At 41.3% G+C, this 27,455-nt stretch overlaps 1 protein-coding gene across 1 annotated transcript; it reads left to right on the top strand.

The window, feature by feature from the left end:
* Window positions 1-26,830, top strand: adamts15a (ADAM metallopeptidase with thrombospondin type 1 motif, 15a). Its single transcript, XM_066660280.1, has 8 exons — window positions 1-900; window positions 10,462-10,594; window positions 12,553-12,720; window positions 16,165-16,451; window positions 18,471-18,648; window positions 18,739-18,914; window positions 21,732-21,907; window positions 22,463-26,830. Exons 1-8 carry the CDS (start codon window positions 1-3, stop codon window positions 23,268-23,270), a joined length of 2,826 nt encoding a protein of 941 aa, XP_066516377.1. The 3' UTR covers window positions 23,271-26,830.
* Window positions 26,831-27,455: the final 625 nt, after the last annotated feature.

Below are 27,455 nucleotides of genomic sequence, written 5' to 3'. Positions count from 1 at the left end.
ATGAGCGCGCGCGTAAGGACCGTGCTGTTCGCGAGCTTATATTTCGCAGCCTGTGCCGCGGAGACACAGCTGTGCTCGCCCGTGCGCTTGGACGCCGAGCGCACCGACTACTCCGACTTTGACTCGAACGCGCTTCCGCCACCGCCGCGCGCCTCCTTTCGGGTGAGCGCGTTCGATCAGGACTTCCTGCTCGACCTGCGCCCGGACTCCGATTTCATCGCTCCTGCGCTGGAGATGCGCTCCCCCAGCGGCGCTCCGGACCTGACCGGGTGTTTTTATGCGGGCCACGTGAACGCGGACGAGCTCTCGTACGCGGCCGTGAGCCTGTGCGGCGGCATGCGCGGAGCGTTCGCCTACGACGGCTGGCAGTACTTCATCGAGCCCGCGGAGGGGGCGCACGTGATCCGGCGGCGTGCCGACGGCGAGCGGCGGTGCGCGGTCCACGGAGATGCCGGCGGCTCGAGCGCGGACGTGGCGCGCGCTTTGGGGAAGCTGCGGAGGCGCGCGGAACAAGAAGAAGACGAGAACGAGGAGGGCAACGAGCTGCGCGCGTCGGCGCTGAGAAGTCGTTCCAAACGCTTCGCCTCGGTGCCGCGCTACGTGGAGACGCTGGTGGTCGCGGACTCGTCCATGGCCGACTTCCATGGCGAGGACCTCAAGCACTACGTGCTCACGCTTATGTCGGTGGCCGCGCGCCTCTACAAGCACCCGAGCATCCTCAACCCCATCAGCATCAGCGTGGTCAAGTTCATGGTGATTGGCGACGAGGACAAAGGCCCCAAAGTGACCGGCAACGCGGCCATGACCCTGCGCAACTTCTGCACGTGGCAGAAGAAGATGAACAAGAACAGTGACAAGCACCCGGAGTATTGGGACACTGCCATTCTCTTCACTAAGCAGGTAAGGGCACAGCACGTCGATAGGGGGCGATCTTTTACATAGTAGAACCCTTTGTGGGAAGTCCTGGGATGTCCATGGGTTTTGAGATGGCTGGAGACAAGCATAACACGCCGTGCTGATGAAGTTCTGCTGATAAACTGGGATTCCGGTGTTAGCGCTTCATCTTATTGCACACGTTTATGCTCCTAATCCAGATTAAGCCATATCTAGAAAAACAACCCATCTCCTAAGAAAACAGATCAATAAAATGGTCTTATATTGATTAATACTGACCACTGTTGTACTTTTTCTCTAGCATACAGGTCTGGACATAGCGTCCACTTTTTGCAACCTGGTCTGATGCAAGACAAACTTCTAACAAGTTTTATGAGGCAACCATGGTCTAAAGCTTAGAGACGTGGGCTTTGACCTTCTCCACAGGCAGGGAACTGGGGGGAGGGGAGCAGCTCCTTCTCCTCACCTTAACATCCTTGGTTAGGGTGCCCTTGATCAAGGCAGTTAACCCCCAAGTGCTCACAGGGTGCTGGGATGACTGGCTACCACTTTATGTGTGTGGGGGGTGGGGGGATTGGGGGGGGCTGTTAAGGTTGGTATACATTTAGGGTTAGGGCTAAGCTTGTAGCACTTATTGAAAGGTAAGTCTTCACAAAGTGAATAGGAGTGTCCCCACAATTCACATATACAAGTATATATGTGTGCATGTGCATGTGTGTGTTAACATTTTACATTTTTTCTTTCCAAAAGGAATACTTATTTATGTATATATATATATTATATACATTTAGAAACAACAACCAAGAAGCCATGCAAGCAAAGCCCATAAAGTGCAGTGTGAGGCCTGACTACTGATGTATCCTCTCTATCTAAGTGCACAGTGGACAGGCTTCAACAAGAGCAGCCTCCCCAGTTAACCCCCCTGTCCCCCCAGGGCATTACCTTGGGTTTATGAACTCTTGTTATAGTCAGGGGTCATCTATGTCCGCAGGCTCCTGCCCCCTATTGTGTGAGCCGCACTTCTAGATAGAGCCACAAATCATGTGTTTGGTGTCACATGGTCAGATGTATGGCATAGTATGCTGACCTCCTGAAGTCAGGGCATGGTTTTCTGAACCCAGAAGATGGAAGGAAAGGAGGGTAGCTACTTCATTTTGGGTAAAATTGTTGTGGTAGATAAAGAAAGCATGAGCTATTGGAATTTAACCTAAGCCTAGTTACGCACAGACCTCTTGTCATTCAGAGTGTGATGATGGCAATGATTCATGAAGCTATAGTGCTGAGTTAAACTTCATTGTCTATTCACATAAACAGCAGCCCAGTGTTCCACTTTGTGCCTCTGTAGTTTATTGTGATTAAGCAAATGCGGACAGAAACGCCAGGCTTTGCACTGATTCACCCCAAACAAACTCAACTGAACTCTGCTTTCTCTGTCAGCTGCTGCTTGGGAACACCCACAAGTGTGGACGCCCTGCCAGCCCCTCACACGGCATATGAGCAACCCCCCCACACTCATATAGTCACATATGGCTCAAGCTGACCATCTCAACTGGTCAGTTCTCCCAGGACAGCAGCCCAGTCCTGGCTAATTGTACCAGAGGGAGTCTGAGGATTAGCTTTGTGTTCTCTGCCAGGAGCCAGTGAGGTGTGGGAGCCAGAGAGCAAGGTCCCTCCCTGCATTCTTCTGCTTATTGCACTCATTACTCCATGAAGATAGAGAGGTGGCCTGATGTTTTTCGAGTGCAGAGATCCACTGCGGGCCAGTGGGATGGCGGTGGTGATGGGGAGTTAGAAGTTTTGTGAGCTCACCTCTACAAACATGACTCCAAATTGGCCATGCTTAAAAGGGACATCTTTGAAAAAGAATTCTCTTATTCATGCATTTGCACATTGAAGTTTGTTTCTGGAGCAACAACCAACCTACAAGCATTTTTTTTTGTGGTTGGCCTAGTTTAGAAAACATGGGATATAAGGAGTTGTTTTGATTTTGTGCTGTATTTTATGAAGACTGCAGACACTTAGAATAGACTGGCCTCCGTTTCTGAGTATCTCCAAACACGACGCATGTTTATTTGAGAGGGCTAAATAGAGAAGAAGAAACGCATAAGTGTACTGAGTAAATATGGTGAAAAGTCAAGAAGAGAAGAAAGAAAACCAAGCAACAATGGCTAAAAAGCAGAGCTTGTGCACCTTGCACCTGCACCTCACTACCTGGTACCTCACAGTGTACTGAGCTGTGGCTCGTTCTCATTTAAAGGAACCGGAACTGAAACTGTTTTTTCAGAACAGGGCTGTTTAGATGGGTAGAATAGTGCTGTGTCATTTGGTCTTGGTCGTATTTTGACCAAAGCATTTTACAGATATTTCATTAAACTCTGTTAAGTCTGTGGAGGGCATCTAAAGACTAGTAACTATTGGTGACTAGACACATTGGCAAAATTAATATTTTTACATATATCTGCTTTGGTAAGGCAAAGGAATAGTGGATAAACAGGGGGCTGGTTGGGTAGATTACTAGTTGGATGGAATAGAAATATTTGGAAAATCACTGCTTAAAAGTGCATGCAGCGGGAGCAGTGCAAAGTAAAGTGGTGAGATGGATGTCTAGTTGGCTGTAAATGGGAATAGGCAATGACTAGGCACAGTGTTTAAAAATCTGTAACAGCACTGCTGTTCCTGATCCACTCGTACCATACTAACACATACAAACCTACCACCACCACATTAGTGCAATGCAACAGAAGATGGAGAATGATCCACCTTGTCTGTGGTGGACCTATAGGGGTCTTGACTATTAAAGAACAGGGAAAGAAGGGGCTAACAAAGAATGCAGAGCAACATGTGGACTACATTCTGGAATTGTAGAATTGCAAAGTGCACCTATAGGGTTAGTGGAGCTGATCAAATGGGCTGAGAGTGTAGAAACAAGGAGGTGCCTTTTTATGTTATGGATTATCAGTTTCTGTAAGTCCAAGTACATTTTATTCAGTTTATGAATAATGTTTACACCCCCACCCCCCACACACATACCCTACATTTTGCCCCGAGGTATATCCTTGTGAGCTCCAATTACTGTATGGATGATTTAAACAGACAGAGAAGGGAACTGGCCCAGCTTGAGCTCTGTTGAGAACTCTTGACATGAAATCTGATCAAAATCCCCTGCGCCCCCCACAGCAGCTCTCACCTTATGTCATTCAGATGATGTCACAGGAAAGGTTATGTCACGCTGGGGGTCTTGTCATGTTTAGGACTTAGTTTTATGGCACTAGGAGTGAAAGGCTTTATACAACCACCTACAGTGAGAGGAAATTGCAATAGCCATTGCAGAATCAATCACACCACTAATCGGAGAGAAAAGGAGATTTATCGCTTGGTTCTCAGAGTGCGCCGGCCTGAACAGCTTGTGTAGTTCCACTTCAGTTATTGCAGCTTGGGTGACCCACGCGACTGGGGAAAAGGGGCTTTGATGCAAGCGCATAACGCAAGAAACAAGGAGAAGTGTCCGATTTCGATGGGGCTCTTCCCTCAACCACACTCGCAGCTGGGAACGATCTGAGTGCGTTCGTATTCCCCCTCTCCACCCATCCCTGTTTCCCATTACCAGTGAGGGAAATAAGAAGAGGGACCCCCACCTTCCCCAAATCCCACCTCGTCAAAGGCCCACCTGCTGTAAAGGGCTGTTCTCAGCTGCAGCCTGGGGAAAATCTCTCTCTGTGGCGCAACAACGTTCCTTCCAAGTCGTTCTCTTTTCGTTACAACATCCTTCCACACAGTCAGAGTTGTGCTGTCTCCAGGATGTGCCCTCTGCTCTCTGGGATAGTGTGTGATTTCCTCCTTCAGTTCTTGGCAAGTGCTATAAATTCCAAGTATTGTGTCTAGACAACCCACTGAGGAAGCTTGTTTTGTGTAAATGTAATTTTACAAAGGAGTGTTTGTGATAGACTGTGGAAAGGGTCACTGTACAAACGAAATAACCATGAAATATTTGACAGCGTTTGGAAAATCCTTTTTTCTAGAGTGAACTACAGTTCTGAAGTAGGTTAATACACAAGTCTTAACCAAATGCTAATATCAATTAGCATTTTAAACTTGCCCTAGGAAGGAGCTGAATTGTAAATCAGCAGACATATAGGGATCCAGTTATTACAGAATTGACCCATTCTGATAATGATTCTTCCCCAGTCAGATCTAAATCTTGTGATGCACGGTCCAGTAAACACATTTATCAAGTTTGCCAAGGGGTTTCTCCACTATGATGATTCGTTACATAACATATTATCACGTTAACACCTTTATGCTAGCTGATTAGCACATAGTCAAGTTAGCTTAGGAAACACACATATCGACATGACTGGCACTTCCTCTCATAGTGCTCACCTCCTGTTCTGTAAATAGTTAAGATTCTCTCAAGCATGGCCAGCACTTAATACAATCCATCACAAAACACGTCATACAGTCTTGCGACTGTCGTTGATCTTTTAACACAAAACAGAACAGGAACTGTTACGAGGAAAGGGACTTCCCTGGTTGTTTAGAGAGGCTTTTTAAATAATTTGCTAAATTGAACATGCAATATCTACATGGAATAGAGACCCTCACAATTACTGTGCAGACTCACAACAAATTCACACAACTACAAATCCTATGTAGCTCTAAAGCAATGGACTCTTCTAGACTATAGGTCTGTCCAAAAACCTAGTGAACTGCCTAAGTAGGCACTGACTCTGTAGGCAGCTGTTTTAGTAGGCAGCATTCTAACGGGCGTCTATCCTCATGAGGCAGATTATTGAGACACCCTAGTTAGAGAGCAATTGTTTTTCATGCCCTCTGCACGCGACTGGTGTTTACTTACCTCAGCACTTAGCGTTGTTTCAGCTGTTCAGCGTGATAGATTCTAGTCTTCCTGATTGTACCACGATTTTAATTATTTTATCTCTGAAATAAGAACGAAATAGATGGGAGTTGTGCTTGCGCTGCACCTTGGGATGGCCTTTGTGGCTGAGGAATGGTTCGATGCTGCTTTAAAACCTTGAGGCGTCTAAGAATTGGAAAAGCCTTTATGTCTGCAGCATGCATACTATGACTTAAAATGCTCTCCCTGTAGACAGCTCAAAACATTTTGGGACAGACGCCATATTTACAGCAATAGGTTTATGCAAAAAGCCTAGCTGAGAAAGGGACCTCTGCTTGACAGTTTACTGCTGTTGTATTTGTGTAATGAGTGTGTTACTACAGTAATGGGCATATTAGTGTTGATGTATAACAATGGAGGTTATAAGAAGATGGTGGAATTAGGTAGATCACAGTGAAACAAGTAAAACAAATGGACAGATAGGAAGAGAGAGAGAGAGAGAGAGAGAAAGAGTGTTGCACACATGGAACAGTTTGTATTTTATAAAAGCGGTAATGAAAGTCGTATGCTTTCTCTGTTGGGTGCCAATTGGGTCAGGAGAGGAGAAAGTTGCCCCTCCCCCCTCCACTAAGTTGCTGGTGATGAACAGGATTTGCCAGACCCAGAGGGGATTTCTGGGAGCAAGAAAAACATTAAACAATTGCCTAAAAGCATCTGATTTCAGAGCTGCCCACTGGACACTAACTACTGAGGTTGAGGGAGTTCTTGCCTATAGCTTACTTTATGAACTTGAACGTGTCAAAGCCAGCTACACCCTGTTAAATTCAGGCGGACACCCACTGCTAAAGGGGAATCTCCAAAGCTTATTTTGTGAGTACTGTATGTCATCAAACACTTGCCTGAAGGAGGTGTGCTTTACTCTGTTAGCTAGCCACTTTTCCGAGGATGTAGCACCACACACAAGCAAATAGCCACAAGGCTTCATGTGCTTTAGTAATTAATTAGGTAAGGTCCTATGTTTTGTATGTACTTGTTACCAAGTGGGAGGGCTGACTCACTTGTGCAAATTTAGAAGTTGGTGATGGAAACATCCAGCGGCTAATGAAGGCAATGCTGTGCTTAGCATTGAGAAAGACAAACACACACACACAGACACACACATACACACACACACACATACAGCTTCACAACTTTTCTTTAAAAGTTTTGGTGTGACTCCAAAATATCATGTTTTCACCCAACAGTCATAGCACCTAAACACCAGAATTTGGAAATCCACTAATGCTAGGCAGGTTTGGTACTGGCTTGTACTTGCCTGATTGTCCTCCAGTGAAAGCTTGGGTTGTTGCTGGAAGTGGGGTTGGTGGGGCCAACATGGGGCACTGTCCCTGTGGTCTGTGTTGGAACCCAGTACCCTAGCGCACTGCCCCTCTACTTCAGATGACACAGAAAGCCTAGGTCTTGACTTTGAGACCATAAAAAGGCATTTCCTTCACAAGTGTAGGGTGTTACCTCCAGGTCCTGCTAAAAAACCGTGGCCACTTCTAGCCTTCAGATCACCCGTAGCATCTATTTAATTAAAATTCAGTCAGGCCCAATTAAAGAAACATTTTATGTAGTCAACAGCTGAATGTCAAATCAAATTTCAAATAAAATTACAGTTCACCTATAATGGTACTTTACTACTGCTTGTTTACAGTTCCAACCGAGCAGAGTAGGTACTAAATCGTGACCTGTCAATCACCACGAAATGCAGAGCTCCAGCACAAACTCATCGCTTGTAAAATCTCTTTTCACGATACACTATTGAACGTTTACTAAAACACATTTTTTCTGGAATGCACCAGAGCATCCCATTGTTTCCTACTACAATAGCATATTGAAACACATTGGTTTCCCTTGCAAATGATGTCCCGGAAGAGTTGCTCTTGTGCACTAAATCACAGCTGCTGTGTAGGTGTGCAAAGCCTCCAAATCTTCACAAAACTTTCATCCCGGATTCCCTTGTGGTGGCAATAGGGGCTTTGGAGGGTCAGCTCTTGATGCAGTGAACAACTTTAAACAGAAATAAAGCAACAAATGTTAAATGAGGGTTTATTTACAGTTAATCTGCACAAGTCCTCATGACCCTGCAGCTGGGTCCACACAAACTAAAAAAGGGTATAGCAGATTTGAGAAGTAGGTCACAGTTAAAAACACAAGCTTGTTTCTCTCAAGCTGTCTTTGTGCTTTTGTTAATAGCCATTTTCCCTCTCACATTGCCACATCTGGTTTGGGTTTTCAACACTTGACAACTGCGGCACATAAACAATTTGTCACACTCGTTTGGGACTTTGCCTTAGATAACGCTCTTTAACCTTCCAACAAGACTGCATACTTGGCACCAGAATCAAGGCTTGGGATTTGGATTCATAGCCGTATAATGCATTTAGTTGCTGTTCATATAGTCTTCATTATGCACACTATATGGCCAAATGTGGACACTTGCTTGGGAAACATTTCTTCTGAAATGAATTGTAATAATGAGGTAGTTTGTCCAAATTTGCTGCAGTAGAATCCACATCTGATAATTTGTGATCTGGTAATCTTTATATTAGATTTTGGAACATTTCAGTGAGAATATGATGGCATTATTTAACCATAAGAGCATTAGTCAGTTTGGGGTACTGATGTTTGATGTTTGAGGGTTCTGCTCCAACTTTTCTCAAAAGTATCAGATGTTGCATCTCTCTAGAGAAAATGGCTCCATTGCAGCACAGCGAAATGATTGCGGTGTGTGGGGGTTGGTGGGGGGGTTGTACCCCTCTAGCCCATTCTTGGTATTGGGCATGGTAATTGTAAACTCATGTGCAGCTGCTCCAGAGTGTCCCTTTATCCACTGTTGGACATCTGGGTCACAGTGAATTCCTTCGCAATAGCTTTTCTGGAGCTGAATTCACACAGAGGTGTCTACTAATATTTTGACATGCAGTGTAAGACATTAACAGGCCCTGGAACAGCTCTACTGCATAGTTCCACGTAGACATAAGCTCCCAGTTTTGACGTATTACGTGCATCAGTGCCAGCACAAGACACCGATCTTTTATGTGCTCTTCTGTGTTATACGCCTGTCAACCAGCCATTTTCTTTAGGGTTGGACAGTAAGGGTGCTGCATCCTGGGATTGCGCTGACAGAAAAAAAAATCCCTGTTATTATGATGTACAATCGTTGAGGATCAAGGAATATTTCAGGCAAATGTGTTTTAAACAGTGTGGTAAAAAAATATAGGTCAGCTGGAAAGTTCCTCGCCTTGGCCAAAGACCCCACATTTTCACATCAATGGTTACCTCATGTAGAAATGAAAAAAAAAAATTCTGAGAAATTTTTTAACAGGGCATCTGGAATATCTCTCAGTGAATCAAAACCACTTAGGTAGAGATTCCAGAAAGAGAAATGGAGGTTGACTCCTCAAGATGCCTCATGGCTACTTCATCACCAGCCTAACCAGTTCAGTGATGATTTTTTTGGATTGTGCCAAATCTCTAATAATTTCTCACGTATGGAGCCTGGAAGAAAGTGAGCTTTTAGTGACATTCAATACTCAATCAAGCTTCTCGAGGGCCTGTGTGTTTGTCATTATCCCATTAGGCCTAATTGCTTCAATGGTCACAGATCGGCCAAGTTTAAACATATAAGCGCAAAAAAGGAAGTCGTAAAGAGCCTAGTTTTCTGAACGCTTTCCTGAGATCTGTTTATTGTCATACAAGCTTTCTCTAAGCCAATTCGTTAAAATGCTTGTGTGACACAGAGAAGCACAGTTAACCATTTTTTTACATTCACGCATCACACATACATTCATATATCAGCAACCTGTAACTTGCACTGCATTGCACTTTGTGGACACCTGTTGATCCACTATTTCTTCTCAAATCAAGGATAGGACTTTAATATATAGTTTGTCACCCTCAACAATGCAGCAGTTTACCCTTGTGGGAAAGCTATGGACTTATTGGAGCATAATGTGAGGATCTGATGGCATTTTGTCAGAATTAATTCTGGTACCCATATTTGTTGATTTGCTTTGAATAACAAAAGCCTAGTGCTGTGAATCCATCAATTGTCAATCAATTCCTGCGTATGCACTGCAACTGTCCCTTAAAAGAACACTAGGTAGTGTTCTTACCTCAAAATAACACCTTCAAAATTATTGTGATGCTCCACTGACATCTAATATGCAGAACAGAGCCTCTGATGTTGCTATTCTGGGCTCAACACTACAGAAATTTCACTATGTAACTTTCAGAGGAGGGTAGGACCCCCCTCCCACAAAAAGAGCTGTAAAAGCTAATAACACTCTGCAACTGTAGAAGGAACCCAGGCTGCAAATGTACATATAACACACATAATAAGTTGCATGTGCATGATTAAACAACTGTGTACACAATGTGTGCACTTTAAGTTTTGAGTTCTACGGTAGCTATGGTGTATTAAGGTGGTTGTAGCTTGCAGCTCCTTTTAAAAATTTCGAACACCACATTCAGTAACTTTCTGCATGCCTACGCATGCCTTAGCACCATTTGCTGGTCTACATGCAGTCGTCCAATGACCAGTTATGGTTTTGTTAGAACATCCTTCTGGGTTAAAGTACAAGATGGAGTTTTCATCTGGTACAACTTCTGTGTGGTCTGACACATGGTGCCCATGCTCAGCTGTCTTTCTTTATCTGATGCAGGACCTTTGTGGAGCCTCCACATGTGACACTCTGGGAATGGCAGACGTTGGCACCATGTGTGACCCTAAGAGGAGCTGCTCTGTGATCGAGGATGATGGGCTGCCATCCGCATTCACCACTGCCCATGAACTTGGTTAGTATGCCCTGGGAAAAATTTACTTTGAGTCAAGGAACTCTGTGAAATACAGAGTTTCATATGAAAATGTGCTGGGAAGGCACCCTAACAGAGTGGGCCATTCCTGACATTTTCTAAATCAGCATTTACCACCATGAGAACTCTTATTAAGATTGTTGTTATGTTTATTTGTATATATTTGAATATCCCACTTTTAAAATGGTAACCACTGATTGCCTTTTTAATTTTGTTTTTCTTAAGCTATCACTTTAAATAAATAAATAAAGGGTATGAACATTATAATTCATTCAGATTTTATAGTTGTACACAAAAAAAATCAATAGCAAGTGCTCATTGGACCTGCGTTCATGTGAGAGCACAAAGAAGAGTTTAAACTGAGCAAAGAAGAAAGAAGACCAAGCAAAATAGCTTCTGCTCCTAGCTTCTCACTCCTGGGCACTTGCACAGAACTGAGCTGTGGCTCATTCTCATTTAAAGGAAAAGTCACTGAGACCGGTCAATTGAAAAGGGCTGTTTAGACAGAGGGCGAATGGTGCTGATCCTAGTGGTATTTTGAACAGTGCTTGTAACAGACATTTCATTAAGACCCCACAGAACTGTTGTAATGTCAAAATGTGGTACAATATGTGCCCTTTAAATATGTGCACTGACTGCTGCAGTCTATCCGACAATAAAGGCAGCATGGAGCTTTTTTATACAGTAATAAAAACACAACAGCACACAGAAAAACTCCACTTTCACATGATGTTCCAGTTTACAGCAAAGTGTGAACATACATGTGGCCCTTCTATTTTGGAAGAGATTTAAATTTGTTATAGGAGGCATTGTTCTTAGGCACTCTTACGTCCTGTATTCTGCAATGCCAACCTCCTTAAACATTTTCTTTCAAAATATTTACAAGATTTTCATTTAAAATATATCGTATCATACCTCTTTCCCATAACTCAATTTTGGCATCTTTATGAAAGATCTGTGATGTGCTTTGGTCAAAAAGCCACAAGGATCATACAACACAGCTCCATTCTTCCACTGTTCCTTTAAATGACAATGAGCCATAGCTCCATTTAGCATGAGATCTCATCAGTGAGGAGTGAGGAGCATTAGTTTGCGATATTCGCTTGGTTCCTTTCACTCTTTACTTTTATTTTTACACCATATTTAATCAGTACTTGTATTTCACTATGCCTGTTTTGTCTGTTTTACACTGTTTAGCTTTGTCTTGGTGCTCTCAAAAAAGTGTGGGCCCAGCCCTGTGTTTGGAGTCACTCAACTGGGTAGTTTTATTTCACTGTTTGTGGGTTAGATGGCTCCAGATCCCCAAATTAATATGCACATGCAATGAAAAGATTATTTATTTATTTTCAACTTATTTATAACACTTCATTTATAGCTAAAATGTTGCATATTAGTTTTATGAAGTCTCAAGATTACTAACTAAATAAAAAAGACTAGGTTAAGGAGTTAGACTAGTTTGGGTGGCAATGGCATACTAACCCTGATAACTGGGTTAGAACCATACAGGTAATGTACAACATCTGTCTTCAAAATGCTCCCAAATGTCCCAAAAATGACATTAATTCTCGTTTAATTAGTTGCTGGTTGATGTAAGTGGGCTGCCTCTGGCTCTTTTGCAAAGATACGGGAAACCTCCTAAGTAAGATGATTAGCTCTACTTGCTGTCCATGCGGGAAGTCTGATCTAGGGTTTTGGTAAGGCGCATTTACAAGGCTAGGGAAGGAAATGAGACGAGCTGCTGGAGGTCCTGGAGGAGTGACTCACATAGCTGTGGTATCATCGCTGAGAAGATAATTACACAAATCCAACATAGTGGTAGTTTCAAGGGGAAAAAAATCTGAAACTGATCAGTATGAGGTTTTCAACAGCAAGAAAGGACTCGTGGTAAAATGTCATTCTCTTCTCTTCTATATTCTTCTCACTGCATCATTTCTTCACAGGTCATGTTTTCAACATGCCACATGACAATGTGAAGGCATGTGAAGATGTATTTGGAAAGTTGCAGGACAATCACATGATGTCTCCGACACTGATACGGATAAACCGCACCAGCCCCTGGTCTCCTTGTAGTGCTGCAATCATCACAGAGTTCTTGGACAGTGGGCATGGTGAGTCAGATCAAAACTGGTGCTTTGAGTCTAGACACAAACTGTTAGACATCATATTACAGTTCTCCAGTTTATTTTTTGCATCGCTAACTCAAAAGTTCCAGTTGCACTAACACTGAGTTACAGCTAAACTCCCAGCTGGTGATTGTCTCTGGAGCTGAACTTGTGTTAACTCTAAGTCTCTTAACTACAGACCTTGGGTCTGATCTTCTGGCAGTTAAATATCTCAAATCTCAAACTTTATCTATTGTTCCCCATTTTGCTACCTCTTAACCCAGAGAAATAAGTAAAGCATATAAAATATTGTTTACTGGGTAAAATTTTGCAGCCTAGTCTCAGTGTGAGTTCATAAGTGACCAATCTTGGGAGTAGTAAAATTTATACAACATGTGTAAGAAATCAGAACTCAGAAATCAGAACTTCTTATCGACATAATCTTGCCTATATTAATTAATTTGATTTTTCTTTTAAATCTGTTCATACTTTTTTTATTGTTGTTAAATCTGTCAATATGTCCCCCACTCTGCGTTCACGTACTATCCCCTTACATCCACACTACCGCGCATTTAGTCACATGATTCTGCTCCATCCCTTCTACCACATGGAAGCAACATAGAGGAAAACCTAAACAGAGAGGTCAACTGAGCAACTTGAGCAGCTTGTACCAAAGAATAATGCTGTGTCTGTCGTTTGGACATGTTTTGACTTTAGTGAAGACAAGACTGAACATAAGTCATAAGTCAAACATTTGAACATAAGTCAAATGTAAACACTGACAAAAAACAGCTTCAGTTACTACCACCAGTCTGTTTCAACACTTGAAGCAAAAGCACATTACCAAATATGAAGAGTGCATGGCTCATAAACAAAGACAAACAAGCTCCCAGCAACATTAGAAAACATCAGAAAATTATCACTGTAATAAACAAAAAATAAATAATCATGGTAAAATGTTCAGTTAATAATGATATTTAAGCACTAGAATGAAACATAGATCAAACATGTACAATGTGTTTGAAATATAGTTCACCATTCCTGCACTCAAGTCTCCATTTTTGAGTGCCTAATTTTCCTTTTAAGAAGCTCAGAATTTGCCAAGGAACCTTACCTTATGGCTGTCTGGTTTCTCATGTTCTCTGAAGCCCAGCTTGTGCTAACTCTGCAGATCAATTATAGAATTATGCTAACCACAATGGAGTCAGCCTAGAACATTTACAGGCCATTGTTAGTGTTTTTACAGTGTAATAGACAAAGCAGCAACGAGTGACTCATCCATCAAGACCATTCATCTACTAGAAAGTCTCCAAAAATGGTGCAAATACACACGAGTCTCTCTCATCCTTCCAAACTATGCATTTAGAAGTCCTTTGGATGGCAGCTGTGCTCTTATAAAATTCAGGGGTAAGCCCTGGGCCACAAATCTCTGCCAATCAGGGCAAACCACTGCCTCAGACTAAATGACAATATAAGGTTTGCAAATTTACAGCAGCATTTTACAGGCAGCTGTCCAGACCACTTGTCTGAAAGTAGACTGGTTTAGGACAGCCCAACATGGTCTGGCTCTCTCTGGCTGGAAGTGTAGGCCAACCTAGTTTTCCCATGCAGGTTGAAATAGAAACTTTTTTCTCTTATTATGTCTTGAATATAGAATGTGTAGCTATGCATTTAAAACAATTTAGAGAAAAAGCAGGTAAATAGGAATAAGACTTTTATGCATATTAAATAAAGCTGTAATGCTAATGTCTGTAATATATCACAGACTACCCAGTTTACTTTTTTATGATATGACACAAATGGAAGAGTGCATTTAATAATAAGTCACATTGATTTGTTGTAGATTGTGACAGATTTACGATTCACTTGTGGTAGTTTAGCACACAAAACCCGTGAGTGTCTTTAGCAAATGGCAGATCTATATCACATATATAAAAATGATAGTATAATATAATGATAGGATAATAAAATATACTAAGAAATGTCTAAAAATCTGCATATATACAGTAGTATGGAATGGCCAGACCATTTTTTTATGTGGAAGGTTGAACAGAAACATCTGTAGGTATTTTAATCTGGAGCAAGGGTATAACTCGATTCTCCTCCATCTGACAAAAGTACTGTTTATCTGATAGTGACAATTTTGGTGGGTTTTTAGATCTTGTGTGGTTATTTAGAGTCTTTTTTCCAGTTTTGGAAACTTTGTTTTCTTCTTTGTGCATGTGGATTATCTGATGTCTAATCTGCTACACAATAGCTCCTAAAAAGGAATAACTTATACATAATGAAAAACATTTGTCAGGTAGTTAATGAAGGTTGGTGGTCTCCGACCTTTGCACAGTACTGTGTGGGTGGGTGTGTAGCCTCAAGCCACATACTTTGCCTTTTCTATTCAGCCTCACAAGACAGATGACACAAGTACACACACACAAACACACACACACACATTATGTGAAATAACAAGGGAACTACCAAACCATTCTGACCAAATTGTTTGTTTGAGTAAGGGCCCAGGGTGATTACACTGATTAGGACGTTTATAGTAGGATCTTTGAAGCCCTCAGAGTCTCAGACTAACATTCACACTCTTCCAGACGCCCTCATTCTAAACAAATAAATGCAGACGTGATGAAGCTAAAGATGGTAGTTAAACAAACATCTCCCAGCCATAACTCTGACATTTGGTCAAACCTTTCCCAAAGCAGAGATATTAAATATTAACATCACTAATTAAAAGATCCCTATTGCTTTGGAGTGATGACAATTTAGTATGATGTTTATATTATGTCCATTTAAAGTTTTAGTCAGGATTCACTTTCATCGTGTATCATGGTTCTCGTACAAGACGGCCTAGGTCTTAGAAGAGTCAGAAACCCTAGATTTATGATTGACAATTTTAATTTTGATTTACATAAGTAAAATAGTAACACCTTTTTTGAATATTTCTAATGTATTTTAATTTGGCTTTTTCAATCTCCAAAAGGAACCCCAGATGCTGGTGCACTGTATGTTGCTCTGGTGTATTCTGTAACTTTAGCTGCAATTTAATTGCAACTTTTCCATTGTTGACACTCTTGATAAATGTTTATTCTAGCCACTTCCATCACAATACATTGTAACTATACAACAGATGGATAAAATCTTAATTTGTATGTAATATGGTTCCTCTGAGGGAGCTGCAGAATGTTATACTGCTCTGCTGCCTCTGAGGCAGATTCTGAAGAAGTACTTTCCTGCACACTTGATTTATGACTGCTGCCTCTGAAGAAGCTAAGTGGCAGCAGAGCATTTATTGTATAACATTCTGTAGCTCCTTCAAAGGCAGCAGTCATAACTCAAATGTGCAGGAATGTGCTTCCTCGGAGTCTGCCTCAGAGACAGCAGAGAATTATAAGATTCTACAGCTTCCTCAGTCTATATGTGATGTATCACTATGCTTCCTCCCCACAGGTGAGTGTTTACTTGACCAGCCTCAGAAGCCCTTGGCCCTCCCTGATGTTCTACCTGGAGCATCCTATAGTCTGGACAGGCAATGCGAGTTGGCATTTGGGACAGGCTCTAAGCCATGCCCACTGATGCAGGCTCCATGCCAACGCCTTTGGTGCACAGGGAAGACCCGAGGGCAGCCCGTCTGCCAGACACGCCACTTTCCCTGGGCAGATGGCACCAGCTGCGGAGATGGCATGGTTTGCATGCGAGGTGTCTGCATAGAGAAGCGAGAACTCACCAAGGCAAAGGTGAATGACAACACAGACATGAACAGAGACACACTGAATAGAACCATGTAGCAAATTTACAAATGCCTTGTTAGGCATTTATGATGTCACTGCTCACTCTCCCCATTGCACACAACCTGAAAATTTTATTTCACTCAGTTCTCACACCCAGAAACATCTCTGAGCGTATTATGATGTAAAATACAGTGCATGTAGAGACCTCACTAGGAACTGGGAGACATCATTTGTGCACAGCTAAATAACTGTGTTAGTAATGGACACAGCTTACATTGAACTCACTAATAAACTTTAAGGTGTGTTTTTGGACACAGTGCAGCAAAGACTGGTGTTTGAAGATTGATTCTTTAGTTTTGCACTGGAGCTGCCATTCCTTTTAAGTGGGATTCTATTTTACAGTCATATATTCTCATATCTCCAAGAAGTCTCACCCAGCTGTGATAAGATACATACGGATTGCAGGCATTTGGCATATTATTGTAGACCTCTTAAACAGATCCTACAGATCCTTTCCATTCCTGTGTTTTGCTGCCAAGTAACATGACCATGAACACATAGAAGTGTTTTCAACTGGGATCTTTAGTCTGAGGGTATCACGGCAACTTGCAGATTTTAACATTTTCTTAACTAGTCTTTTGATTATCAAAAGTGTTGCACAAGAACCAATTAATAAGCCTTTCCTGATGTGAACTGGACGCGACAGTAGGGAAAACAAAAAAGAACAGAGAAATACTCTTTTTGGTTAACTATTCTGCTCACCTCCATCAGTCAATATTGTTGAATTTATTTAGGCTTTTTAAGCTTGTGCATTCACTTGGAAACAGTAAAATGCATCCAACAATAAAGGAAACCTCTGTGCCTTTTATACAATAATAGAAAACACAAAAGCATACAGAAAGTGCAGATTCTACACACTGATATCATTTCTCTCTGCCCACAGTGAACACCTGCATATTTGAACTATAATGGCAACAAATTTAAACAAGTTAAATACACCAGCATCAAAGTTTGGAAAGGCTTTAATTAATAAACATTTGAATTTGATAAAAAGTTAATGCTGAGTGCAACATTTTGCTTTGCAGAGTGAAAAACTATACTTCACATTTTGCCTTGTTGTTGTCGTGACAGATAAACACAACAAAGTCACACTTGAATGTAAAAGTATGGCATTATGTAATGTATTTTTGTAATTGAATTGAATTATGGAATTAAATCCAAATAATTTTGAGACATGAATTGAATATACTGCACTTACATCACCTGTGTGAGTTGTTTTTTGTAACAACTTGATCCTGTAGGAACGTTGTTTTGTTACACTCTCTACTGTACACACTGTATTTAGTTAAAATGATAATAAATTCCACTAAAGGGTATGTCTGCGATTGTGGGAAAATGCTGTTTTCTCTGGTTTGTTTACATTAAGAAGCTCCATGTCTTTTAAGGTGGAATGGTACTAAATTACCGTACTATAATCTACTATATTACGCCACCTATGGAGCAGGAATAAAGCAACATCCTCATCTCAGTTCACGCTTTTCAATGTTTGGAGTTCTCTCCATTTTCTAGCATACCATATTTTTTTAAATCCATTAACTGACAGGGCTTTGTTAACGCATTAGACTGGTTTCAAGCTTGTAAATAGGAAACCTTTATAAAAAGTGTTTTTTGATTAAAATCGTGAACGTCACCTTTTAATGTACAGGAGAATGACAGTGATAATTCTAGATTTGTAAGGGCTTTAAGTAGGCCTGTCACAATAATTATATTATTGACTTATCATACAATATATGGAAATTTCCTCAAAATGTTTGCTGATCTCAGTATCCCTTATTGAGTTTACTTGTGTATTTGTCTACATAAGAAGGAAAATTACCAATATTTTAGCCAATCATGCTGTTCTGTTCTCTGATTTTCTCTGGTCTCTCTTTTCTGGCCTGTTATGTTGATTTGCTTGTTTTATTCCATATATTTAACTATGTTTTTATATTCCAACTCTCTCTCTCTCTCTCTCTCTCTCTCTAGGTGGATGGAAAGTGGGGTAAATGGGGGACATTTGGGACTTGCTCTAGGACCTGTGGTGGTGGGGTTCAGCTGGCAAAAAGGGAGTGTAATAACCCATTGCCAGAGAATGGAGGCAAATACTGCCAAGGAGTGAGAGTGAAGTACCGTTCCTGCAACCTCACACCATGCTCTGATACTGGTAAACACCCTTTAAAGCATGTAAATTCACTCATTAACACCACTCAGTGCTGTTTCTCCGCTAAATTCTTGCTTTTTTTCTCTTACACAGGGAAGAGTTTCCGTGAAGAACAGTGTGAGGCCTTCAACGGTCTCAGTCTAAATACCAACCGCCTCGCACCATCTGTTGTGTGGGTGCCCAAATATTCAGGAGTGTCCCCCAAAGACCATTGCAAGCTGATATGCAGGGCTAATGGAACTGGCTACTTCTACGTTTTGGCGCCCAAGGTGTGTAATGAGCAGCTGTTAAAGGCCTGTTTTCAGTTTTATTAGCCATAAACAGCCAAGAAAAATCTCTACATGGCAAACATTAGTGGGCAACATTTTCACAATATTTCTATTAAAATCAACAGTGTCATTTAGATGTTTATCTCCCTTTTGCTTGTAACAACCTCTACTCTTCTGTGTAGGCTTTACACTGTATATTATAACATTGCTGTGAGGATTTGATTGCATTCAGGGTGATAATCATTAGTAAATCAGGTACTGGATTCTGAGTACACTGCATGTGTGCAAAATTACTACCCAAAATAGTTGTGGAGCTAGCACTGCCTTAGAGGCAGCAGGAGCGTAAATAGTAAAACTGGCCAACAGGCAGGGATGAATGTGATTGGTTAAAACTCATTGGGCAGAGATATTATAAATAAATAAGAGAATAAATGTGCAATATAACTTTCTTTTTTCTTATACTTAGTTCTGTTTCATAATTTGTGGAAAATGCTGCAAAACTTTCAGTATTTTGTTTTACTTAAATGGAGGATAAAGTAACTCATTGCCTCAGAGGAAGCTGCAGAATGTTATCCCCACCTGTTGGCTGGTAACCAATTAAGTTCCTTCTTCCTCAAAGGTAGCGCCATTTTGAGTAGTGATTTCCCACACATGCCCAAAAACACCCAAACTCACCCAATGTCATTTCATAGGGCTCAGAATAGAGTTCTACTGCTTCACAGCCCAATGCTGGGGATTTTTGTACTCATCTTGTCAACATTTAGCACCTTTGGCTCGTGTGCAGTGGCTCCAAACAGACCCATGTCATTCTTTTCTAAAATCAGTAATAGAAAACTTATGGATGCAAAATGTAAATCATGAACAGTAGCTGAACTTGAGTGTAGCTGTGTGGAAAAAAAACCCAGAGGAACCATAATTCTGTGTCAGTAAGATTGTTTTTAAGGAAATAGTTCCTGTCTCATGAATCAGAAGCTCTTTTCTCTTGTGATTTAAGCTTGAGTGTTTTATGAGGATGGACCCATGAGGATGGACTCTTCATATTTTCAAAATCTACCACAACAGCTTCAGAAATATCTATGTAAAGTAGAGGGCCACATTATGATCAACCGTCTAATTTACTGTTGGTCCTTGGCATGCCAAAGTAGCTCTACTCTTTCATGTCATTTTAGACTTTAGCAAAAGGCACGAAGATATATCAAGAGATCTTTTTTTTTGGTTTAACAAACATTGGGATATTCATTGTAAACGCAGGTGTATAAACACACTTTGTGATCATCATCAAAATTTCACACAATTTATTAACCATGAGATTGTGAGAGTGCAGTGCAGAGAATGATCCATCACCCAAACCATACCTGCTCTGTGGGGGTCTACACCATTGAGGAACAGGGTGAAAGGGGGCAAACAAAGTATGCAGAGGTACAGATGGACTTCTATATGTAATTGTAAAACCAAAAATCCTCTTGTGGGGTCAGTGGCGCAGAAAGAATGGGCAGTGAATGTAGAAGGAGGTGCTCTTAATGTTATGGTTGATGGGTGTATAACACAGCTGGAAATTTTGTATGGTGGATATAGCTGGCTTTAGGATTCTTGCTAAAGTTCTCTTATTGGTTTAGTGTGGCTTTCCTACCCAAGCTGGGAATTGAACACTAACCATATCATCACCAACAGCTTGTTAAGCAAGTGGCCATTATACTGGACTGTTCTGATAGAACGGGTTTCAATAAAATTAAAATAAGATTAAAGAGTTAACATAACTTGGAAAGCAAGTCCTGAGAGTCGCATGACTGCCATATGGTTCTCACAGCTGTCCTATATCCGCTGACAAATGGAAGACAGGGAAGACGAGAATGACGTAAAAAATAGTGAGGAAGAAAGTGTTAATCTGGGTGAGATACTGAGGTGTGGAGTGAGTCTCCACAGACACTTCACACACACACACACACACACACACACACACACACACACACAAACTGGACTACAGCCTTAAAAATGCCTGAAGTTTTCAGAACAAGATGGACAGGAATATTTTCAAAGTGAGAGTAAAATTCTAATCATATATTGGCTGTAGCAAAAAAAAAAAAAAATTCTCTGCATACTTTGTTATCTCTTTTTCCCTGTTCCTCAGTGGTCAAGACCGTCACAGGGCAGTGACTCTGAGGGTTTTGAAAACTCCAGCAACACTACTGTGTCTGATCCACTCATACCATCACAACACACACTAACACCACAACCACCACGTCAATGTCACTGTAGCGCTGAGAATGATCCACCACCCAAATCATATCTGCACTTTGGGGGTCCTGACAATTGAAGAACAGGGTGAAAGGGGGCAAATAAAGTAAGCCTAAAACCAGATGGGCTCTTGTATGTAATTGTAGAACTACAAAAGTGCTTCTGTATGGTCAGTGGAGCTGATAAAAGGGACAATGAGTGTAGCTACATGGTAAGTATACCTAATAAAGTGGCCAGTGAGTGTTGGTCTTCAGCTGTACAGTTTTAAATCGGGAGCAAAAGAACGTCTGAATGAGGAAGCACTCAATATCTTTGGGTTAATTTGGAGTAGCATGTGTGATCCATAACTAACTAGACTACACCTGGTCTTAATAATGTTTATGTGGGTGAATACCATCAGATCCTCACAGAAATATTCCAGCATCTAGTGTAAAATATAATAGAAGCTGTTTCTATAAATAGACCATAATAAACGTCCTTATTTATATCCTACATTTCAGAAGATATTTGAATGAACAAATGCTTTCTTGTCTGGTGTTATTTTATAATCAATGAAGTGTCTTATGTCTTGTGTTGTTGCAGGTTGTGGATGGAACCCCATGTTCACCAGACTCTTCTGGGGTTTGTGTCCAAGGCAAATGCACCAAGGCCGGCTGTGACAGCAAACTAGGCTCCAACAAGAAGTTCGACAAATGTGGAGTGTGTGGGGGAGAGAACAAGAACTGCAAGAAAATCTCAGGCCTCTTCACTAGACCCAAGTAAGCCATCAACACCTGAAGCATATTCACAGAGAAGATAAACATACCCCGCATTCCGATCACACTAACTCGCTTTTCCATGGAACATTTGGGTCACTGTAACTAGTAAAATCTTCTAGTGCACTTTTACAGGATACAAGCCATATCTTCACATGTCTCTGTCCTTCTGATTCTGAAAAAAATTGAGGGTTGTGTCAGACTGCGAGTGGGTGAAGTTGATGAAAAAGGAAAAAAAAATTAAGTTTGAAAACGCAAGAATAAATGGCCAACAATCTGAAAGCAAACTGTCCCTCTTGTAGGGAAGGTATATTCAGTTACAGTGAAATGAAATCTTGTTGCTAAATTTCAACCAGATATATCTCAAAATGACAATAGAAGAAGCACTGAAGGCCTAAGCCAGTCGTTTCCTCATTAGTTACGGATACAGAGTCATGTCTGATGGATATAGTGTGAATGTTTGTAGTGGTACGTACACTGGAAGTGGAAATTCACCTGGTGATAGTGATCTTACAGAACAAATTCCCAGAACTTATCAACCATTTTTTCTTCCCTCAGCCTTGGCTACAACTTTGTGGTCATGCTTCCGGTGGGTGCTGCCAACATTGACATCCGCCAGCGAGGCTACAAGGGCATGGTCAATGATGACAACTACCTGGCCGTGAAGAACAGCCAGGGCAATTACCTGCTGAACGGAAACTATGTGGTGTCAGCCATGGAAAGGGACATCCTGGTGCGAGGAAGCCTGCTTCGCTACAGTGGCACTGGTGGTCCATCTGAGACTGTGCAGGCCATCAGGCCTCTGGGAGAGGTGCTGATTGTGGAGGTGCTGTCTGTAGGCCAGATGACTCCCCCACGAATCCGCTATTCCTTCTACCTGAAGCGGGAGAGCAAAGAAGAAAAGATACTGAAGAAAGAGAGCAGGGATCGGGCTGAAAACAACATCCTGGCTGAGAAGGGTGGGATTAATGGGAAGGAAACTGACCTCCCAAAGGGTAAGGTCTCACCCCATTATGCCAAAGTGGCTCCACTTCCTGGAAAGTGGGCAACGGCTGGTTGGGACGAATGCTCAGTCACTTGCGGACAAGGCCTTCAGAGGAGACTTGTGCAGTGCCTGAAAGGGGATGGTGGACCTGGTACGGACTGTGACATGGCTAAAAGGCCAAATGCCATGCGGGCGTGTGGGGACCCTTGTCCCATGTGGGATATAGGCGGATGGTCCCCCTGCTCCAAGAGCTGTGGGAAGGGCTTCAAAAGGCGTTCTCTTCGCTGTACAGTCCAGGGGGGAGGCCTGTTGCCAAGGGAGCACTGTGTTGGTTTGAAGAAGCCACAGGAGCTGGACTTCTGTTCCTTAAAACCCTGTTAATGACTCCCCCAATTCATACACTTCCCTTGTCCCATTTCATGGACTATTTGCTTTGTCAAATAATACTCGACAAAGAAAAAAAAGGTAAACGATCCAGAACGTTTTCGTTCTGGTGCATTATGTTTGTAGATTTTGCATACTGCCTGAGAAATGGAAATGACATGAAGAAAATTAAAACTGTAGAGAACGGTCAAAGGAAATGTCAAATAACTGATATGGAGAGTGAGAGAAACCAAAAGTAAAGAGGTGGAAAGACAGGGTTAAACACAGTTGCAAACAGTGCTCTACCTCTTAATTGTAACCCAAATGTTTAAGATTTTCATGTCCCAGTTTAAACAAAGCTATAATCAATAATTCCACATGGATTTATAATATGATACAATATAAAATATCTACTTTCCTTGGTAATACTATATTATAAGTAACTGTTCATAAGGCTAAATGACACCAAAGTAATCCTTTCATGACAAGTGACATAAACCTACCTTTCAATTGCTTCATCCTGTTCAAGGTCACGGTGGATCTGGAGCATACCCAGAATGGCAGAACACACCCTAGATATGGCGCCAGTCCATCACAGGGCATCCCACACTCTCCCAGTCTTGCACACACAGGTCTGGACATTTTGTATAGGCAGTACATATACCGGTGTATATTTGGACTGTGGGAGAGAACTGGAGCACCCGGAGATAACCCACAAAGACACAGAGACAACACACCAGACAGGTGGGATTGAACCCACAACCCCCATGTCAGCCATGTCTGAAATGCAGTGTTCCAATCACAGAACCTTTTATGTGGAACAACCACTACAATACAAAATCATAAACCTCCACATGCATCTCTAAAGACGTATTCCAGCAAGTCTCAGTTATCAAAAAGGCTGCTGTAGTCTGTTTCCTAGACAGAAATAATTTGTTTTCCATCACATGATTCTGACGACACACACAATCCAGATGGAGGGCAGGAGGTGAAAAACAGAATGGGGGAGACTGAAGCGAGGAGCCTGCATAGTGCTAAGTTTAGACAAAATTCCATGAGAAATGTACAAATATAAAATAACAACGTATACTGGAAACAATGTTTATGTAAAGGAGAACAATTTTTAACTGAAATTTAAGATTAGCAACTATCGAGGCAGTATAAGAGTATCTTTTCCAGATGTCCTTTAAATTAAGAACACTAATGAAAGTGCATAAAATTACTGAGGCATATATGTTGTCTTTAGCAGATGTGTTGATCTTGTTATCAAGGTGCTGCATGATAACTGTGATTAGGTTTTCTTTTATTGTCTTGTGGATTAACCTAGCAACAAAAACACTCAACTTTACGATAGTTTATTTCACATAGTCCATCACCATTGGCCTCCCACAGAACTGAGCAAAATACAACATTCACTCCTCATAGAGCGCACAATTAAGTCAACTTTCCATTTCCACTTTAAATTGCGCAGCAGTGGAACGGGACACTGGTATAAAAAGCTGACTTGCAGTTATGAGAAGTGAGTTTTGTGTTTTGCACAGTTCTGTTGGTGCCATGGCTGTGCACTTGTATCCGCGGCTCGTTTATCTGTCAAATAGTAGCATTTTCTCCCTCATGAACAACAACATTTAGTACTTGAAAAGCTCCTTGTGGTTTATCAGTTGAAATGATTTTGAGCAACTATAATCGACGCAAACCACATGGTTTTTGAGAGCTTATTACAAAGCTCCCTGTGTGTAAAATCACATCCTGCCCTCCATCTGCGAATCACGTTCATTTCTGCCTCTTGGCTAGCAACCAATTACATTTATTCTGTCTCGAAGGCAGCACTGCCTCCAGAACCATACTGAGTAGTGATATTGCACATAAGCGCTGCAGTTCACAGAATGATTTGTCACCATTTGCAAACAACCAACTATGAGAGTTGATGCTTGTTGGCATACGCCTACATAGACGTTTATGTACGTTTATGTCAGTAATCATGAAAGGCTTATGAACGTGTGAAATAGCTGCTGACATTGTGGTCCCTAACTGGTCTTATGTGACTGTACGTGAGCTTTTCCCTTGTGAAAAAAAATCTAAACTATTGATTAAAGACCACATTGATACCTTCCAAGGAATATTTGCCTCAGAGGCCAACTCAAACATTGATGGTCTCCTGGGTCACGAAGACACATTCCACATCTAGATAGGAAAGTAGCACACTCACAAAATGCCCTTGTACTGCATGGATCTGGCTGCAAATATCCTCTTTAAGTCCTTCTTATGTTAAAGACATGGTTGAGAGGGGCTGGTGAAAATTAACTGGGGTCAAGTTAGACTTTAACAGGGTCAAGTGTGCTACACTTGCCAGGGGTACATATTCAAGATGTTAATAATTACAAATACAGCTTAATGATTTAATGTTTTTATCATGAATGATGTCTCCCACCATTTTTATCCCACTGACATGTTCCTAGTTTTCTATGTGAGTATTATGAGGAAAGTTTGTTTAGAGAATGCTTCCAACGTGTGCTAAAATTTATTCTGATTGCAACCCGTATCAGATACATTTGGAGCTGAAGCACTGTTTCAGTATCTTCCATCTGCAAGATCTTAAGGTGTTGGGAAACTACCGTGTGTCCCTTTCCTTATCTTGTGGGAGAAAAATGAAGTCATACACTTTATTAAATAAGATACATTATATAATGAAATATATTAGTTGGTCTCCTTTTGCTGTATTAACAGCTTTTTCTCTTAAGAGCATTAGTGAGGTCAGATCCTGACATTGGATGAGTTACTTCTGGACCACAAAGGCCACTTCAGCGCAGCCAACAATTTTAGATGGTGTCTGGAGGTTTTATACCACTCTAGCCGGCACTTGGCATTGAACGTGGTGACTTTCTTCTCATGTGCAGTTGCAGAAATGCACCCTGTTTTATTTTTTCATGGAGTTTATACTTTGTGTGCAACTGTATCTATAAAGTAGCCAAATCCACAACTCATAAGAAGTTTCTACATACACTTTCCAATCATCTTGCCATGTCATCCCCACCAGCTGTGCCCCAGAAACCAGTTTTTCATCTCGATTGCTCATCCAGCTCTTTTGTCTTTTGTTTACTCATTTGTCATCCTCCTTCTTCCTCTCTTTCCATTGAGCCAGAGGTGCAGCTGCTACGATCAAGCCCTGTCTGGTACAGTTGCCATATTAACTAAGTTATTATTACTTTTTGAGTGGCTCGTGGCTCGAGGTTTGGTGTAGTTTTTGATGCCGACCTAATGAGCTTTTTTTTTTTCCTCTGTGTAAATTCCTGTAATGAAATCATACAGCAAGAAACATATATGCGCAAGGTTCTTCAGAGCGACCATATCGTCCATCTAAAAGATGGTTCCTGCATTACTTGGAATGTTATATTCTTTTTTTTTCTTTTGCGCTTTAGTACAGCAAAAGATTTCAACGTCCTGCATGGGCTGCTTTGTATACCATGTATACATCAATCTGGCTGTGCACAAATAAGTCATGTAAATACCTTTTTATGTCTTTTATTGATATATGTATATGTTTTTATTTTTTATTTTTTTTACGCTGCCATTTTGAACTGTCTTGACTTCAAAGGTATTTATTCCAAATAAAACATGTACAAACAAGACCTTGTTTTGTCTGAGTCTGTTGTTTACTTACTGTCTCATCAGCAGTAAAAAGCCCTTTGGTGAACTTAAAACAAGAAGCAGCTTCTTGTGAAGGAGTGATTGGTTTATAAATATCTACACTTGATAAAATGTCTTACAGAACAATGTTTTAGCTTTTTTTATGTAATAAAGGATACCTGACTTTTGGCTTATTCAATTTTATTAAGCTTTAATGGACAGAATGCTGTAGAAGCCCATTCAGAATTCCAGTATAACATGCTTGCCATAGACCTGTTATCTCATAACACTGATCCTAACTTCTCCTAAATGAGCCTTCCTAGGTCTAAGACACTATTCTGACTTATTATTATGAGCTAGTCAAACATTATTATGGGACTTTAAGTCATAATTATGAGACGCTACGTCGTTTTTATGAGATAGGGTGGCAGTAAGAAACTTTCTAAAGTGGCAGAACCAAGCTTCCATGGAAATGACTTTGTTCTTGTCACATTGTGTTTTGTTTTTCTCTGCTTCACAAACTGAGACTTTTCAAAGTATACTCTTTCACTGTTGGAGAGTGAGAGAAGCAGGGAG

Source organism: Hoplias malabaricus, chromosome 2 (genome assembly GCF_029633855.1).
Source record: "Hoplias malabaricus isolate fHopMal1 chromosome 2, fHopMal1.hap1, whole genome shotgun sequence".
NCBI lineage: Eukaryota > Metazoa > Chordata > Actinopteri > Characiformes > Erythrinidae > Hoplias > Hoplias malabaricus.
Note: the sequence above shows the minus strand (reverse complement) of the source record. Positions and strands in the feature narration are given on the sequence as shown.